General features: G+C 43.7%; 1 protein-coding gene across 1 annotated transcript in view; it reads left to right on the top strand.

The window, feature by feature from the left end:
* The first annotated feature begins 318 nt into the window (after positions 1-318).
* Positions 319-19,690, top strand: part of GRAMD4 (GRAM domain containing 4) — a 75,040-nt gene continuing 55,668 nt past the window's right edge. Inside the window, exon 1 of the mRNA XM_027892146.1 lies at positions 319-437. Within this exon, the coding sequence (XP_027747947.1) occupies positions 409-437 (29 nt within the window). The 5' untranslated portion in view covers positions 319-408. The remainder of the gene's footprint in view (positions 438-19,690) is intronic.

The following is a 19,690-nucleotide window of genomic DNA, read 5'->3' on the forward strand; positions in this document are numbered from 1 at the left end:
GCTCTGCGCTGCCGCTGCTGCGGGCCGGGCCGGGCCGCGCCGCACCGCCCCCTGCCCGCCCGCCCGCGGCCCCGCCCGCCCCCGCCTCTGCGGGCTCCCGCCGCGAGGCCGCCGGGGGCGGGGCGGGCGCGCGGCGCGGCCCCGGCGAGCGGCTCGGGCGCTGCGGCGTCGGCTGCGCGGGCGCTCGGAACGGCGGCGGCGGCGCGGACCGGCACCTGCTGCTGCCGCCTCCCCGCAGCGGCGCCGCGCTTTGTTCGGGCGGAGCGGAGCGGGGGCGTCCGGCTCCGGCCCCGGCCCCGGCCCCAGCCCCGGCGGTGCGCGGCCCGGCCCGGGCCGGCCCGGATCAGCGACCGGCGGCTCTCGGGGCGTCGCCTGGCTCCGGCGGCCTGGGCACGGCGGGGAGCGTGAATGAGAGTTTGCTCCGATTTCCGAGCAGGGTGAGTGCCGCACCGGCCGTCTCGGGGGAATAACAATAATTATAAAAAAATTAATAATAACGGTAATAGTAATTTTTTTTTTTTTTTGCTTGTTCGTTCCTTTCTGTACCAGCCGGGCACAGGTCCCCGGGTGGGCAGCGGGACCTGCTGGGGGGCGGACGCTCCCCCTCGCTCCGAGGCAGGGCTGCTGCGGGTCGCAGTGCCTCTGGTGGCTCCCGGACCCGGTCCCTCGGGAGGGGTTGCTGTTCGTTGGTCTTTCGTTTGCCTTTTGTTCGGCTCTCCCGGGTCCGGCGGGGAAGGGGCGGACCGGGGCGCTGCGGGGGAGCCACCAGAGGTGTCGGCCGGTGGCCCAGCTCTCCGGGCCTTTGCGGGAGACAGGAGATTGTCCCCGTGCGCACAGGGAGCGTCCGGCTGCCCCTCTCCCTGTTTCCTGGGCGGAGGAGGGGCCCTGCTCTCCTCCCCGCGCCCCTCCGGCGCGGAGCAGCTGCCCTGGGCTGCGGGGACAGGCGGTGGCATCGCCGCCACCGGCTGGGAGCCACTGGCTGTAGTAAACACAGCGCATGGGGCGGCGGAGAACCTGGTAAAGGTCACATCCCTGTGTGCACGCGCAGCCCGTCCCAGCTGGCCTCGTAGTTGTTGTCTTGGGGACCGTGTGGTGGCTGCTAGTCCCTGTCCCCGCCGTGCCTCGCCGCTGGCTCTGGGCACGGCGGTGTTTCCTATGGCTGCGTGCGGGGATCTCCCTTGGCGAGGGGGAAGCGGTGCAAGCTGTGTCGTCCCCTCCTGTACCTTCTGCCGCTCCCGGCCAGGTTGGCGCTGAGTGGCATCCTATTTGGCATCCCATTTGGCAGTAAGAGCTGGGAACGCAGGTTATGTTGTGGGGTTTGCTTCATGAGTGGTAGCTGAGCCTAGCTGAGTTAGGGGCTAGCCACATGTTAAATAGCAGCCGGGTATGTACTGATCCCTTAGAGCATGCAGTATCTGGATGCATCTTAATGTGGAGCAAATGAGGCACGGGAGTGTTGGATGAGTAGGACCAGAGAAATGCAGCTGGAGAGTTTACTTTCAAGGAGACTGAGAGGATGGCAGAGCCGTGGTAAACGGCTGTTAGACAGTTAGGTCGATAGGTGTGCACTTATTTTGTGGACCTCCTCCATGCTTCTATGGCTCGTTGCTGAGCTTAAAAGCACGTATGGGGCGAATGGGAAATGACAACTTCTTGTCACGTTTTTGTGTTGTGCTTCATTGCTGCAGCGTTTCAGATTGAATAGATGTGGTACTGTTAAGCTTGTGTGGATGTGGAATGAATGATGGACAAGTTCTTGGGTATCACATTTCCAGTGGCGGTTGAGATGTGGGTGAGGAGAGGAAATATTTAATAAAGTAGGGCTCCCAGGTCCCTGTGCTCTGGCAGCATCCTGTCAGCTTTTAACATATGATAAATAGTTTCATTCCTCAGAATTAGAAACGTTGTTTAACTTTTAATTTTTTTAATGCCATATTTAGTTATCAAATACCATATCTAGTTATTCAGAAAGGGAGGGCTTTTTTTAGTCCTAGTCTGTGTTCTGCTGAAGCTGACATTTAAGGTATTAGCTTTGAAATGGATAAAGTATAAAATTGGTTGTCTTATGACACCAAATTGTGCAAAGTTCCAAGAAAGTCCAAGTTATGTTTCACTGTTTTTCTTGTGGTGGCCACAAGAATTTTTGGTTCATCCCTCTGCCCTAATAAAGGCAATTTTGGACTGAGATGCCAGACTGAAGATGAACCATGTCATGCTTCCTGGTCTGCAGGTTAGCACTTGGAGCTGGTTTTGTCCTGTAGCTGGTTTTGTCCAGTAGTAGGTGGGACTAACCTGTGCTACAGTATCAGATTGATGGGTTTAGTTTATTTTTTTCTCGTTTAACTGTGGCACTGATGAGACCTGATCTGCTCAGCATGTCCTTGGTCAGGAGTTGGCTGTCAAGCGGCGTGGGGTAGCCTGCTGTTGTTTGGCTGTGTATGTGCCACTCCTTGGCATGGTATGGCTTCTGCTCCGGGTGAAGGCATCAGTCAGGCTTTGACCTCCTGCCTGATGCCTTGCGAGCATCATCGCTGTGGCCTGGTGACCTGACGTCAGTGCCTGCAGGGGCGGGAGGAATTAAGGGCAGCAGCTGGGAAAAGCCTGTCCTGGCTTTGCTTTTCTGTGGGACGTGGTTTCAGAGAGATTGGTAGAAGGGAGTTCACAATTGAGGAGGCAAAATCAGGGGGCTGACTGGCAGCCCTGCTGTCTTCCTGGCTGGAAACTGCTTCCTGGTGGTAGCAGATAACGGATGCAGAAGGTATTCCCTGGTCCTATGCCTTCTCTTCCTGGTATGTGATATTCAAAGCTTATAGGAACAGAAGTTCATTATTAGAGTGAATGGCTGAGGCAATATTGCATACCAAAGAAATTCAATATTGTTTGAAACTTGGGAAGAAAACCTCAACTGGATTATTTTATTTTGGTAACGGAACCTTTGCAGTTCTGTTTGCAGTGTCTGAGAAGTGATCAGTGCTGCTGTTGAAGGTGGGGTATACGTCTGGGGTATGAAACATTGTGGATACATGTGATACTGCATAGTCTTCAGCATCATTCTGATACTGGAGTATTCAATCTTTAATAAGGTGACTTCAAATCTAGGGAGAAGCATTGACTGTTTAACCCAGAAAGCAATGACAGATCTGTTGGAAGAATAACAAGGACTCCTTTTCTCCTCATTTTGTCTGCTGAAAAGTCATGTTTTGTATTTTGGCTGCATTACCACCAAATCCATAGGGATTCTTGAAGATAAGAGTCTGTGTTTTGTGTAACATATGGTCCCATTAACAGTTTTACAGGGAATTTTTTTTTTTTTATTAAAAGAGTAATAGATCACATTTCCTGATGTTTTGTTTTTTATTCACAGGTCTGGATAATAAATACTGTTCAGAAATGCTTGAGTCAAGGGCCGCATACCTCACTGAATTTTTTGGGTTGAAGCTATTTAGCTGTTCAGTGGCTGGTCACGGTCTCTTCTTCCCTCTCCTTACCCCCAGTATTTATCAGGCTTAGCAGTGATACCCTCTAATTTTGAAGTCTCCAAAGCCCTAGCTATTACCAAAATACTCCAGTATTATGTGCAGAGGATTCTGCCATCTCAAATTGAAACTCTCTTGTCCAAACCTGACTGTGTCAGGCCCAAATAAAGTACACAATTTTCTACCTTTATGCTGTACACTGTTTCTATTTCTTTCCTACATAGACTTTTCTCAGCTAAGTAATATCTGCATGGCAGCATCCATGCTGGGAGGAGAGATCACTTTCTCTAATGGGTTATTTTTATGACACAGAGTTTGATCAGAGGGAAAGCTTTTGACAGCAAGTGCTTAATCAGGGTCTTTCAAAACAGATTCTCTCTCTGCCCTCTGCCCTTAACCTGGCTGGCTAGTCCATGAATTAATGTGTGCACAGAAATATAGATGTCAGATGTAGTGGATCAGCTGTAGTGTTGGGTGCTTTGTGGTTTTATGTGTTTTGGTCTTTCAAGTTTCTGAACAAATGCAGGTTTTCTCTTTGCATCTTTTGGCCGTTTGCATTGCTATGGGGAACACACACAAAACAAAGAAGTTAGGCATTTTCCTTGGAGCTCAGGGTTTACTAAAACAGTTCATTGGTGAACTCATCTTGAAATTTAATGAATTAGTGTTGCTTTTTGTTATGACATAAGAAAATGAAGGAGTCTTTGAAGCTACTTCAGACTTCATAAATATTAACAGGCTTTGCAGTCTTCTCAGAGAGTAAGTTCTGGATGTTTTTTCTTCACCTTAGTAGTACGTTTTTGTTTGCACAGTAAATCTTCTTGCCTTGACTAAACTGAAAGAGCAGTTATCAGATGCAAACCCAGAAATACTGCATTTGTGGCTGCGAGTGCTCTTGCTGGTTTTACCCTTTTCTCTTTACCACCCAATCCTTTCTCCTGGTGAATGCACTGATAGCCATAAATTTAATTCCGTGGCTTATAAAACCAGACTGTCAGAGGTGCTTCAGTGATTGAAAATGCAGGTTTTTTGCTTCTGAGAATCATGGAAGGTAAAGATTCCCAACTTCTTCAGTTGCATTTGAAAAATCCTTTCTATTTGCTTCTTGGGTCTCCATATGTGTTTAATATTTGCCTGTGTTAATGAGGGAAAAAACCTCACTGGTAGTATTTTCTAAGGGAGCCCCCGGTGGTCTAGGGGAAATGACACTGCACTGTCACTGCAGAGACCCGGGTTCGATTCCCGGTCGGGGCCACTCCCCGGGCAGATGGAGCTCGTCAGCCCTGTAAGGCAATCCATCTACGTCCTGAGGACCTCGCTGCCACCGTCCAAGCTCGCTTGGCCCCGGCAGATGAACCTCAGGATTAAAGGGTGGGCTCAGTTCTGCGCACACTGTGTCTCACCTAAAAAATCCAATGCGCAGGCTGGAAGGTGGAAAGACCTTCCCCGGTTCTTCGTTCGTGAAGAGACTGGCCATTATCATTATACATTAGTATTTTCTAAACATGTCTTGAGAATACCTAAAGTTGTCTCTAAGTTTAAAAGCTATATCTGCATCTTTGTAGAAACTGAAATTCCATTTAGTTGCAAATCCCATGTTAATGCAGAAAGTTTTTTGTGGCAGTCCGTGAAGAACACTTGACCTGTTCTGGATACATATTAGGACAGGAAGTTTGATGCATTTTTTTTTTTTTTTAAAACTTGTTCTAGGTCTCTCATCAGTAGCTGAAGAGAACTGAAGTTTATCTCACAGAATCACAGAATGGTTGAGGTTGGAAGGGACCTTTGAAGGTACCTGTCCATGCCCCTGCTTAAGCTGGGCCACCTAAAGCAGGTTGCCTGGGGAGAAGTCCAGATGGCTTTTGAGTATCTCCAAGGATGGAGACTCCACAACCTCCCTGGGCAGCCTTTGCCAGTCTCAGTCACCTCTACAGTGAAAAAGTGTTTCCTGATGTTCATAGAGAACTTCCCGTGCTTCACTTTGTGCCTGTTACCTCTGCTACTGAAACTGGGCATCACTGAGAAGAGCCCGACTCTGTCCTTTCTGCACCCTCCCTTCAGGCATTTACATACGGTTATAAGATTCTCCCCTTTAGCCTTCTGTTCTCCAGGCTGAACTGCCCCAGTTCTCTCAGCCTCTCCTCACAGGAGAGATGCTCTGACCCCTTTGCTAGATTGTCTCCAGTATGTCCATGTATGTCTTGTAGTGGGGGCCCCAGAATTGGACACATTACTCCAGCTGTGGCATTGCATTTCTCAGTATGCTTTAAAAGTAAGAAACTTCTAAAGTAAATTGTATGTATGTTTTTTTAGGATGCAGGTCCAAGAGGTCGCTTTGGTGCTGTAAATCACCGATGCAGCTTCTCTGAGTACTTTTGCTCTTCCACAGGAGCTGATGTTCCTTGTTTAAAAGCCACAAACACTTCAGTGTTTTCCTGATCCCATCAGTACAGGCTTTGACAACTCTTTTGACCTGTGATTAAGGGATTTGTGACTAGGTTTTCTGGCTGTACATGCCTAATAAGCGTAATCATTGGATGCTGAGTCACATGGGATGTTTCTGCTGTGTGTTGACACAGACTGCTGTCTGAAACAGAGCTCCTTGCAGCTTACAATGAATGCTTGCTTACATTTGTGAGGGCACATTCTTGCTGTGGGCTGGTTTGGTTTCTCCAGCAGCCTTCCACTGGGGCCGACCATTGGATCCTGTGCACTCCATTGGGGCCGACCAGCCTGCTCCGTGGGCACTTTATGCGTTACTGTGTTTCCCTTGTGACGTCCCTGAAGGTGAGCATCTGTCTGTAGACTAAACTGAGTGACGTTTCGATGCTTCCTTGTTTTTAGCACATCTGTGTCATATGCATATATGGGTAATTCTGTAGTTAATTTACGAATTCTGTAGTAGAATTCGTAAACAGGGGTTTTACTTTTAGTTCAACATTTTCACATGCAGAATAAAGCTGTTAGTGTAATGCTGCTAACACTGGTCATGGGAGGAAGGGAGGAGAAAAAGGAGAAAAAGAAAAAGGTATAAAGCACAAAATGTCACTTTATCCTTGGGTTTTGCATCAAACTGCGTGGCAGAGGACACTCTCATTTCTTGACCTTTGAGTGTCCCCTCCTGCACATGTAGGTATGTGTAATTGATTAGGACGTTTTTTGGAGGTTCTTAATGAAAATGGCAAAATTACGTGAAAAAAGCAGTTGGCAGTTGCTTGCCTTATCTATGTCCAAATACAGTGGTTAATAGACGCTTTTCAAATTTTCACAGTACCCCACAAGAGTAACTGCATAACATGAGAGGTCTATACTTACCTTAATTAGAAAGAACAAAACCATACACTCCATGCTGGCCTGATGTATGCAATTAGTGACTGAGTGCAATTAATTTCCAGCTGCTAAAACTGTTTTATCAGACCTCTCGACAGGACTATCAGCAGTTTGTATTAGTATCTGGCATTACTAATGCTTGGCATTTTACCATGTTGTAAAAGCCACTTGTTCCTTCAATATTCATTTCAGGTATCAGGTTACTTATGTACAGAACACATCAAATTCACTGGTTTGGAAATCAACTGATTCTCAGAGACTGAAAATTAGTACCAGGTTTTTCAATGAAGGATACACAAGCATATTTAGATGCTCAAAGGGCTTAATTCATAATGTGAAGTTTATTATTAGCTTAAATTTTGAAAAGTGGCTTCTTCAAGTTAGAAATGTGTTTAAAAAAGGGGACTCCTGAAGGGAATTTAAGCTTTAGAGGTATACTCAGAAAGAAGTCCTCCAGCCTTTCACCATGTATTTTACAACGTAAGGCTCCACATTCCTTTTGCGCTTGGGAAGTGATTTGCGTGTTTTGCTTTCCTTCTCTCTGGATCTCTTCTTTGCATTCCCAGGTGTGCACAGTAACTGTGCCCTAAAATAACTTGCTGCACTTCTCAAGGTTAACGGCATGTTGTAATTCCTGGGGAAGTGTAACAGGGCTGCAGAGAAGTGTGTGGATTTTTAACCATCAGCAGTTTTTAAATAGTGTCACAACCATAGGGATGGGGAAACATGAAACATCTGGAGAAGGATCTCTTAAAAAAAGTGGTTTGAAGGCCATGCATAGTCCGTACTGCTGCCTTATAAGCCTGATGAGGTTGAGATATCCTTTTTTCCATCTTGGTTTCGGTAGAGCCAGGTGATGTCTGTAGTTGTACAGCTTCAGGGCCCTGCCTAGTTATGTTAGTACTGATAAGGGTTTCTAAACCCTGTAATTTACTGTAATTTGCTCCATATCAGAGCCCAGGGAGCTGTATAGTTGTGTGCTTTGGGTACATACTGCTTCCCTAGACTCTTTTGTAGTAGTAGGACCACTCTTAGTAGTAGCTTTTGGACACTACCATTAATTACCAGGTTTTGGTCCAGGAGTAACATGTTTCCAGAAACTGGATGAGTTTATCCTTTCTGGGTTGTCTGGAGAGAGTGGCGTGTCCAGTTCAAGTCTTGGAGATCTGAGCAGTAGAGAAGAGACCAGTCTGAAAATATCTATGACTCCATTTTGGGAGTGAAGGTACTAGTAGCCTGGGCTCTGAGCATTTTGTAAGATGCACAACTATTGCAATAAGGTAAGATATTGCAACAGGAAAAAAATAGCACATTAAGCACCCAAAGATGAAATGCTCTCTGAAGTTCCTTGCAGTTACATGACCCTCAATGAATGTGACTTTGGCTACCTGATTCAGATCAAGCTGCAAGATGGTCTATAATCCATGATCCTATCTCTGAACTCATTTTTGTGTTAGAGGCTTACTTCATCTTTCCTCTTGATCACCTTTTCCCTTGTGAGACAGGGAGTAATGCTGAAGGAGTTGCCTGAATATATTATCCTTGAAGATCCTGGCTGCTTCCTCTTGCTGCATGCAGCTGAGAGGTTTGATTCCTAGCAGCTGCCATCCATCCTGTTTGTGTGGAGCAAAGGTAGCTGTGAAGTGTGGAACCTGAGAGAGCAAAATGTCCAAAGTATCCTCATGGAACTAATATTAGGGTGACTTTGGACATTGATCATCAGATAGTGAAAACTAGCTTTGTAGAGTACTAAATCTTGCATCACCCTGCAAGGATCATGTCACTGGAAGGAGTAGGAAAAGGTAGCATCTATATAAATACACTCTTAATGTGGTCAGACTTTTCAAAGCATTAAACCACTGGTAGGTGTTATTCCAGTTAGATTAACTTTATATGGTTTTGTACTTCTGCAATGCTTTTATTCAGGATCTTTACACTCCAAAAGGTATCTGCAGGTGTCTGAGATCACTTTTTGTATGAAAATGTAGTGTGGTTTGTTTTTTGTATAAAATCCTGCATGGTCTCAGCAGTTCTGTGAGATCATGTGAGATTGTGCAGTGAGAAATGTCCTTTCCAACAAGCCGTAAAAGTGTGGCTGGATATGTTGATCTTTAAGAGAACTGCCAGCTGCTAGAGTGTGCTGTGCTTGCAAGGTTTTCTTCAGATGTAAGAGCTTCCTGGAAACTTGCAGTAATTAAAACTAACGTCAAGAGTTTGGAAAACAGAAGTGAGGACTATGGTCTGTTCCAGATTATCTGGAGCTAGCTCTGTCCTGTTTAAGAGAGATGTTCTGAATACAAAAGCTTTTGATGCTAATGAAAGGGTGTCTTGGCCTTCCCTTCTGGGAGGAGTTGCTTATGGGGTTGCATTCAACAGCTCTTCTTTTTACTTTCAGTAATGGGAATAACCAGCCAAAAGTAGGATAGTTCTGACTTCTCCAGAAAACTGTAGTAGCAAAAATTTTTACAGCAAATACACTTTTTGTAAAGATACTTCTCTGTCTTTCCTGTTTCTTCCAGTGGCAACCATTCCCCAATTTGAGGGCTCTGCCAGCAAAGATTTCCGATAACGCTGGATCACTTATCCCTTTATGACAACACACTGAAATCAAATGAAGCACAAATACCATTTCTTGGAATATTTTACAGGAGGAATGTGGAGCTCACTTTGCTTAGCAGTTTGAATTTGCCCAGTGAAGCTCTCTGGCCTTCGCAGTCCTCTGTTTAAGCAGAGCAGGGACAGTAAATGCTTTTTGAACAAAAAACAATGTCCAGCAATTTTCAGCTCAGTTTTCCTGGTGGAATGCAAGCCTGGCTGTGTCCAGTGTCTGCTTCTGATTTCTCTTGAATGCATAAGGCTATCCTGGTTTGAGACTATGGGGTGTATTCAAAACTCATTGTATGTTTTGTTATCAATACTTTGAAATTGCATAAGTATTCTTTTGTTAAGCAATAAGCTTTAAGTATTAAGCTATTGCCTGTGACTCATTAGTCTGCTGTTGGTGACAATTTACTGTCTTTGTTAAATCATGGAAAATCTTTCCATGCAGTTTGTATTCCTGATTGTCTTAAGTAAAGTACATCTGTTTATTTTACCCTGAAGAAGGCTTTCTTCTCAGCTGGCCGAAAGTTCATCATATCTGAGAGCTAATATGAAAATACAGCAGACCTCACTCATTGAGCAAAGATGTCATATGTGTATTTAACTGCTGAACAATTGTGTTTGGTGAGTTTTTTGTAACACTACACGGACTGACAGAAAAAAGTGTCTGTTTGCTTTGTTTACTTTTTCTTCTCTTTTCTAAGGCTCCTGGAGAACCAAATGTTGGTAGTTATACAGACTGGGTGTTTTCCAGGGCTTTTTTAAAATTCATTTATTTAATTGCTATAAAGCTAATACTGCATTCTTGTAAAAGAAGAAAAGGCAGTTAAAGACATACATACTTAGAGGAAACACTGTGAAGCAGTTGGACCTTGAAGATGACTGTCTGACCACAGATTGCTCATTATCGGAAATGAGAGATGAGAAACTGTGTTTAGGAAGCAGATGCATGTCTGATGTTTTTGAATTGTGGAGGAACCACCAGACATTAGCTCTTGATGTAGATTAGCTACAGGCATGTAGATTTTCTTTCTTACAAGTTAATAATACTTTGAAATAACTTTTTTCTTTTTAAATAAAGACTAACTAGTAGATTCAACTTCTAAAGTAAAAGTTCTTTTGCAAAATGCAGTCATAACTAGCAGTTTGAATATTATAAAGTATGCATCCTTGTGTAAGAATGCCAGTATGAAGTGGTCTGACTTCTTCTGTAGCCTTGTTAACTATATACCAAATCCAAACCCTTTTTTTCCCATACATATGTGAGCTCATGGTCAATTTCCTTTGTGCTGATTATACACAAATCAGATCCAGCTTTCTGATCCCACTGTGATTGTGATTCCTCGGCACTCAGAAACCTTCCCACTTACTGGAAAACAGTCTTCTAGTTCAGAAAAACATGTTTTCGTGTCTCTAGGTTGTGTGGCTGCCTCTTCTGAAGGGAGAGGTTTTAGTAGGGAGTGGTTTTTATTCTGCTTGTTGCAATACATCTGTTCAAAAGCCTGATGCCCTTGTTATGCTGTGGTGCATCAGGGCTGAGTGTGGCAATTAGAAGCCAGTACAGTCCTTGATTAACTGCTGTTTAGTTTCTGAAGCTTTTGTATTGTCCAATAAATAGAAGGGCTTGGCAGGAATATCATTAGGAGAGGAACTGTCCCTTCATTGTGTATTTACAGCTTTTCTTGTCACCCAAAAGACAGCCTGTCCCTGCTTCTTGTCAACTTCCATGACTTCGGTCTTGCTTAGAACAGACTCCCATTTACAGCCATCCAAGTCCCTGCTCAACTTTAGTCAGCCTGCCTAGATCTGCAGCTGGGTGGAGGCCCCAGATGCCTACAACAGAGAAATCCAAAGATGTCCTCTTTCTTTTTTTTTTTTTTTTCCCTTCACCAAATTCGATGCTTTGTAGTTTGCTGTTGGGCACTTTTTGCTCTTGAAATCTCTGAAATATCACGGTATAATTTTTTCCTTTTTTTTTTTTTACCTTCTACACCAATTATGTAGACAAATCACAGGTTAGTGGGAGTTCAGTGCTAGTTGGTGGTTCCATCATATTCTACTGTCTTCAGTATGCTTCTGACATTAATGCAAGAGGTCTTGGAATTCCCAGTCTCCATGACTTTGAGAGACTTTATCTGTTAAAACATTTGTGTAGTGTAAACAAAAGGCTTGATATCCCAAACCAGAATTCGAGCCTGACTGGTAATTAACTTTTAGAATCGTTCTTGAAAAGTGAAATCTATGGTTTAGGTTTTAAAATTCTGAGATTTAAATATGTGAATATTATTGAAGTAATTGGGAATAAGTTAGAGCTGGAAGAAATCCTTGTTAACAAACTGACAGAAGTGCCAAAAATGTCACGCTCTGCCTTCATTTAGGGAGTTTTCAAGAGGTCTTTTGGATGCCTGTGAGTGGTCTCTGGGCTTCAGCTCGTGACGTGGCCCTCTCAGTGTTTCCATGAGGCACCACTGCCTTCTCTCTGGCTTTGACTTGGAAAAACACACCATTTATTAGGAGTGATTGGATGAAGAAAGGTGGGGTCTCTCCAGAAATCTCCTTTATGAACTTAGGAAGCTTTGAAATGGGCACAGCTGAAGTGGTTTTATGGTGGCAGGTGGGTGTGTGCAAGGACTAATGCTCCCTTCTCCTTCCTTCCCCATCTCAACCGTAACTGCTTGGAAAGATACACTGAGTGTACGTGGCTCTCTGCCTTAAAGTACTTTGACCTTTGGACCTTTACGGTTGCCAGCTGAAGTGTCAGCATGGCATAAATAAGTCAGCTCAAGTAGTGTAATTGTGGCACTCATCCCAGCCTTAGAGGCAGACGTAAATGCCATCCTGTAGCTGGCTCTTAAGATGTTTGGTCTGATTGAAATCATGACTGATACAATTTTCTTTCTTCTCCCTTGGTTTCTTCGCTTTGTTACTAAACTCTCTCCTGATATCTTTGTGCTAATTTAAATTTTGAGTCTGAATTCTCAGCTGTGTGCCAGGTTGCTATTTGCTGTCATTGGATTTGGATCATCTTAGCAGCCTGACAGGCTTCACGGTGTATTTATGACATTTTGAGACAAGAAAATACTTTTTTTGTTGTTATACAGCAGGCAAAAAAATATGGTAAATCAGAGTGCTTGTACAGGTTTAGTTAGTAAACCAAAGAGTTGATCCATGAAGTGCAAATACCATTGGATTCAGAGGTTACCCCATGTTTGAGGTAAAAAAAATCAAACTGGTAGAGTTGTGGTTGCTTTTTTTTTTTCCAAGTGTCCAGTACATTTTGTGTTGAAACATGGTGGAAACCTTAGTAATGTGGCTCTATCAAGAGCGTTGACTTTTCTTAGGAGAAATGCCACTTAAAACATGTCTGTACTCTGGTGATGATGACAACAGCAGGCTCCCCCTTGGCAGAGGACAGGAGCTGGGTTAGTTAATACCTCCTGCTTTCTGTAAAGAGTTGCTCTAAGATAATCTTGATCCAGTTGTTTCAAGCAGCTTCAGAAATGTAGTTGTTAACTTCTGTGTATAACTTTTGGTCATCTGCAATTATGAGGCAATGGGATATAACAAGCATTATTAAAATGTTAATTTTTCACAAATATGATCAAATTAATAAGAACTGGGCAAGCTTATGGTAATAGCCTCAGCTGTCTGGTTTACTTGTTAGGAAGAGGCTTTGTATCTTCCCTACAGATTTATGTAATGCATAATTTCTGTGTTTTCTTGAAATGATGGAATTTTTTCTTTAGTTTTCCTCAACTCTGTTCGTTCTCTAAGAAGACTCAAAATTGCTCATAGAACATGGATGCAAATCTCCGTGTCTCCTTCCCATTCCTCCATCAGCCATCCGTGCAGCCACATGTACTGAGCTGCTGAAGGTGGAGAGCTGAGTTGCCCTGTGTGTGTGTGATGAGTGGGTTACAATTCCTGGCCGGAGCTCACTTGCAGCAGTGTTCAGTATCTTGAGTCATGAGTTACTTTGATTTTGTTTACAAAATAAAATAGGTTTAGTAAACTAATAAAATATGGGAGAAAATACAAGAATGCATGGGAAACTTAACTAATGTTTCTTTGTTGGTTGTGTTTTTTTTTTTTAAATTGCCCTCCAAGTGTCTGACTCACAGGCTCCATCGTTCTTTCTGTGGTTATTCTGCTTCCTGACATGCAGTTGTCCCTGACTGTATCGGCTGGTGGGGTGAGGGGATGCACTCTGCTCAGCCTCACCTTCATACTTCTCCACCAGCTGCCTATTTTAACTGTAACTACTGCAAACCATGTACCGTGACCTTCTCCTGGACTGAACTAGTGTCTGTCTTCAGTTCTCTACTTAGAGCAGTTAGCAGTGTCACCAAAAGTGGCTTTTTTTACAGCAGTTGATGTACAGAGGTTATTGGGAAAGAGTGTGGAGGAGATGCCCACACTACACATGCTTCTTGGGAGAATCAGATTTAATAGCAAAGATTTCCACTGAGTTTTGCTCCAAAACATGTTAAAATCAACATGAGAGAGGAAAGATTTGCAGTTATGGAAGAATATCCAAGCAGTTTACTGAACAAGAGTTAATTTGCAGGATTGTGATTATATTCCTGAGGGCTTCTCCAGTTTCTCACAGGATTGTATCCTGTACTGCCTAATTGTATCCTCTACTGCCTAGTGTGGCTATATCAGCTTGAGAATTTTTTTGTTTTTATCTAGGATTACTATTGTAAGCATGGTGACAAAGAGCAGATATTCTGCCTACTGTGGGAATGATGCAGTTTGAAATGTGACAGTGTAGAGGTTTGCTCCTGTAAAGGAGATTACCTTGAACAGCAGGGCCTTTCAGTCCAGAGCCTGCCATTTCACTATGTTAATTATTCAAACAAGTAATTGCAGTTCAGATATCCAAACTGTCTTTCGGGTACAGTGATTTACTTCTCTTTATAGCAAATGTACCAACAGTGCAGTTGAACTTATGCAAAGGGATGCACTCTCAAGAAATGGAGGAGGGGTCTGCGATACTTGAAGGCCAAGTTTGGTGCTTGCCTGTGTCACGCAACTTCTGCTATTTCCAAACTCTTCTACGTGGAGTAAAATATCTCATCTTTTGACAGGCTGTGTGGGTGGGATGAAGGAGGCTTTTCCAGAGTGCTGCTTTCCGGCAGAGTTGCTGTTCATGTTTCTGTCAGTCTGGTGGGAACTTGACCTTGAGTTTTTTACTCTGTGATAAGATTTCAAGGAATAGTTTACATGGCTTTTACAAGCGGCTGTGTAGAACAGACAGTGCCAGAAATTAAGCTGATGCCTGAAGCCAGACTTACTATATGGAACTCTCTGTTTCTCTGTTACTCCTTCATTTAACTTACTCATATAACTCCCTCCTTTGTGTATAGTGTAGTGTCCTTTTATGCAGTATTTATGCAAGTTTTTACACAATATTTCGTGCCCCTTCATTTAGAAGTTGACATGATGAGTAATTATAACACTGTAAAATTGCATAATCCTCAGAGTGGCTTTTTTTTTCCCCTACCCTCTCTTCTGTGCCTGTAGCACCAACTTCAGAAGTATTTTCAGGTTTTTGTTGGGAGAAAGGGAGAAGGAACACAACGAGTAGCAGCTCTGCTTCTTGGATGGAAGTGTATGTGATTTGGGGATTATACACATTCTTTGTAAGCTCAAGGCCAGCGTATAGGAATTGTAATGGTGGCTGTAATTGGCATGTGATAGCTGTAACTTTGTAGTTCTTCACAGAACAGCAATGTTCAACTTATTTACCCATGAGGGGAGAAGTTAAAAACCTTTAATTGGTTAAAGTTATTTTTATAACTGCATGATAATTGGAGAGCTACTAGTGTTTGGTGAAATACTCAGTTCCTTCCCTCAGCCATGTCTGTCTTTGATTTTTGTAGTCAGTGTATCAGAAACACGTTTTTTTTGCAATATAGATATTTCATTACAATGCATATATAGCACAGGAGTTGTAGGTCTGTGGTCTTTGTCTGTTTGTAATTCCTGCTGTATGGTCTAGCCATAAGTGCAACTGTAATGCACAGGGAGCTTGGCACTGTGGCACATGGGAAGTGTTACTCAAATGTGCAAGGTTGCCTGTGTGAGGTCCAGATGTTGGTGAGGGCTTGGACAGGCTTCTCTTCAGCACTGGGTTGCGTGCTCTCAGCTGTGCTCAGTGGAGGTGCATGCACAGCAGAGATTTGTCAGGCTGCAGTCATTAATTGTGGCCCGTGTCCTGCTTCAAATGGATACCTCTTTGTTTATAAACACAACAAAAAGGAATTCATAGTCATTCTTCAAAACTGGGCCATGCAATATACCTTTATTCTGTTTTCAAAGGTTGCTGAGTGAGGTACAATCAGAGACCCTGAGCAGATGCCTGCTTCTGGGAGTCTTCTCACTGAAACGCCTGCTAGGTCCAAGCTATTCTTTATAGACCTTAGAAGGTTGTTCTCAAAGTGACTTTTTTCTAAACCTGAATTATGGCTCATCTCCACAGTGTCACTTTATCTTAGCAGTATGTCCATTCTCTGATTTATCTGTAGTTACCATTGGAAGATGATGAACGTGCAGTTGAAGTCATGAAAAACTCAGCATCAAACAGGTCTCAATAACTTGCCCTTTTTTTACTTGAAGGGATAGAATTAAAACTCTCTTGGGCTGGCAGGGCTCACACTTTCTAAACAGTTAGTGATTATCTTCTGTAATAAACCTATTAGTCTGAATAAGATGTTCCATGCCAGTATATGTTCTTCTGACTTTAAATATTTATTTTAAAGTAGGTTGTAAAAGGCCATTTTTATTCTGAGTGCTTTGTCAAGCTAGGCTTCCTGCATTTTCTATTTGAACAGTGGAAGACAGATAAATACAACGATAGCCTAATTTTCACAGAATCAACTAGGTCGGAAAAGACCTCTGAGATCATCTCACCCTCTGTTAGTTGTGTCCTGTCCTTCTCTCCCATCTGTCACACCTTTGTCTCTGTTTTTATAGAATTGTGGTGTTTGCTTAGGGCAGCACTTCCTCTGTGCCCTGGCTTTTTACCTGTTTGAAGCCCATCCAGACCTGAGATGCCCGAACCTTTTTGCGTGTGGAGGCTCTTGCTGAGCTAGCGATGTTCATCTTCCTGTCTTCATCCTCAGCTCTACCCTGACTAGTAGACAAAGTTCAGAGCAAGGAAACAAAAAAAAAACCTTTTGTCAATGACAAACTGTGACAAACTCTTCCCCTGTCCTTCAGAGTAGGGACTGAAGTTGTGGTGTCCAGTGTCTGAAATGTCCCTTATAGTAGCTATATAAACAATGTCTTTATGGTGAGACTTTGGAGTCGTTTAACCTCATGTAAGCGCAGGTGGCTGCTGTAAAAGGATGCTTTCTCCCTCTGCCCACCACCACAAATATTTGCTGTGTGGGAGTCACAACAGCTCTAATAGTTTGTGCCACCCAAGTGAGACTGCATCGTTGTCTGCTCTGATTAGACTGACCTTGCCAGAAAACAAACACAAAAATTAGTTGCATCAGCAGTGAGCTGATAAACTGCATGAGTGGTCAAGTGACATAAAGGCTGTGGCAGAAGTGAATGGGGTTACTCCCTTTGGTGTCAGCCTGTGATGAAGTCAGTTTCAGGGTTGGCTGGGCTCCTCTGGAATCAGGAAGGGTACACAGCAGGAAGGATGAGGGCAGCAAAGGAGGACCCAGTGGGTGACTAGGAAGGGAGGAGTTCACCTCCACTGCAATAGGCTTTTATTACTATTATTACATGCTACCCCTTTTACAGAATATCTGCCATGGCTTGAACTGGTGGCTCCTCCCTCCTCTGCAGGCAGTCTTTTTCATGCAGGGTTTTTGGTGTGACTCTTCTGATGACATAGTCAATGGTTTGCTTTAATTTTCTCCCACACGTATGTCTTGAGGAAAAATTAGCTTTATCTTCCTTCTTCGGGAGTTAAAATTTCCAATTTACAGACAAATTAATTTAACAAAGCTTGCTAATTTTAGGTTTCATGATGACAGACAGATGAGAGACAAAGCTGTGTAGGGTGGCTATGAGTTTGCGGAAGAGGTGTTACCTTAAGTAGAGAGTTAAGTGTGAAGTACAACTCCCACAGCTCTGCAATGGAAACAGTTACTGCTCTTTGTTTCTGTGCTGATGTGTGACCTGAATAGGTACATGTGTGTGGTTTGGGATTTTTTTGTGAGCCCCTCCACCCACAATTTTCCAGTGGTGGTCAAGGCAAGGCCTCCAGTTTCGGCTGGGTTGGGCACTGAGCAGCAAATCCCCTTTCCTTCTCCATCCTTCTGTGGAGGGTCAGTTGTGCCACTGCCTGTGTCTGACTGGAGGGCTGGTCCTCAGGTTCTTGAAGGATTAAGGCTCATGCTTTGCACAGGTCTGCAACTTTGCAGGGACAAAACAGCTCATTTTGGGAATGTTTTCCTTGAAATGTTTGCCAAATATGTCTGAGGTGCCTTCTATCTGAGGCAGGTACCGAAGAGAGCCCTACAGCCCCATGCCACCATGTTCTGTGCCTCCCCTCTTCCCCCAACCCTCTGTTTGCAGCAGCCGAGCTGAAGGGTGTGAAGGCAAGTCACTTTTATTGTGCAACCCCGATTTGTCTCCCAGGCAGCATCATGTTGTGAGCTGAATGACACGTTAGTCTCTTTTGGGAAAAAAAATAGATTTTAGTGTAATGCATATTCATGAAGCTGTATTATGGTTGCTGTGACAACCTCACCAGTGGCAGTTGAGATCAGTATGTTGAACTTCTGTCTCCAGTCCCTGGGTTGAACCTTAGCTCATGCTACATAGCTTTCCACTTTTTTCTTCCTCCCCTCCTCCCCTGTCAGTGGACAATTTAAATTGTTTCAGAGTTGATGCTTAATTAATAGCTTCATCTAATTAGGGCTGCAACACCAAAGCACAACTTCCTGCTAGTTCCCAACCCATGTTAAATGAGTGTTGCTTCTGCCAGCAGAGGAATGCAGCAGAAGTGATTCTGGTGGGATTTTTTTTTCTTTTGTTTAACTCCCTTTAACTTTAAAGGAAAAATAAACCTGAATTACTAAGCATAATGTTTCTTTATAGGTAGCTTAACTAATAACTTCATCTCTCATGAGAAAAAACCGAATCTATCCCGTTAGTCTATCTCTTGTCTTGTCTAGCCTAAGGACTCCTGACCCTGAAAGGAGCTCTTAGTAGGTGTTCCTCAAAACGAGAAAGCAGTCTGTTTTGGGTATATTACGGCCCTGGAGCCAAAAGTGTATGTAACTGGAAGAAGACATTACCAGACTGTGACTCTGAGGTAGTGACTAGTATTTCAGGATGAACCTGTTGAGTTCAGTGTGGGGAGAGCTCAGCTCTGAAGTTTTGTTTGTGTGTCTTGTTGATGTCAGATATTGAGGGCACTTTTGCAATGCTTGTAACCTTCACAGAGTGTTTGTAAGCTGCTCTTGGCCAGTCCATCTGGATGTTTGGCCCAAAATATCTTGATTTCCAATGAGAAATGATGACATCATTCTATACAGAGGATTTAAAATATTGGATTGTCCTGAGTGATCTCAGTCTCATGTGGGTGCTGTTCGTGAATGAGCTGCGTTCAGCGAGGTTTGTGACCCATCTGGGTTAAACAACTTGTTGAGTTGAGCTTAATGTAAAGTTTTCTTGAAAGGTGCCAACTTCACCTTTATGAAACCACTTCCTGTTGTTCAAGGAGAGATACTGTGTGAAAGGTTTAGCATTCTTCACAGATGTGAGTCTTCTGGAGAGCAGTTTGGGAGAAGTGTATGCACACAGGGGAAAATAGTGTGCTTTTCTTCTTTTATCCTGTGCTCTAGGATAACCTTGCTTGAGTAGGGAGTTTGGCCCAGATGACCCACTGTGATCCCTTCCAACCTGACCCATTTTGTGATTCTCTGAAAAACTGAGCAGGCAAGGAGCTCTCAAGTGCAGTCAGTTGATCTTTCTCTGGTGAGTTTCTTAAATATTAATAGGGACAGAATGTTCAGACAGTGACTTGAAATGAGATTCTGTTCATTAAAATGAGAAATTGGGGGAAAAAATCATGTATCAAGAGGGACCTTTTTGCCCAGAGGAGTATATAGATCTGGACTGTGAATCTGTTGTAGGCTTAGATGTACTTACTGTGGCTTCCAGTTTTAGTAAGACGTCCATTAAAAAACACACCAAGCTTTGTTTTCAGTATCAGTTGATATGTGGATGGATTGGGTGTGTCTTGCTGGTTTCCGGCTCTCCTGTCAAGTGCTGGGATAATATGCAGGAGCATTTCAGTATAGAAGTAATGA

The sequence above is a fragment of the Empidonax traillii genome, unplaced genomic scaffold, assembly GCF_003031625.1.
Source record: "Empidonax traillii isolate 1590-97213 ecotype Southwest subspecies unplaced genomic scaffold, ASM303162v1 scaffold339:size995844, whole genome shotgun sequence".
NCBI lineage: Eukaryota > Metazoa > Chordata > Aves > Passeriformes > Tyrannidae > Empidonax > Empidonax traillii.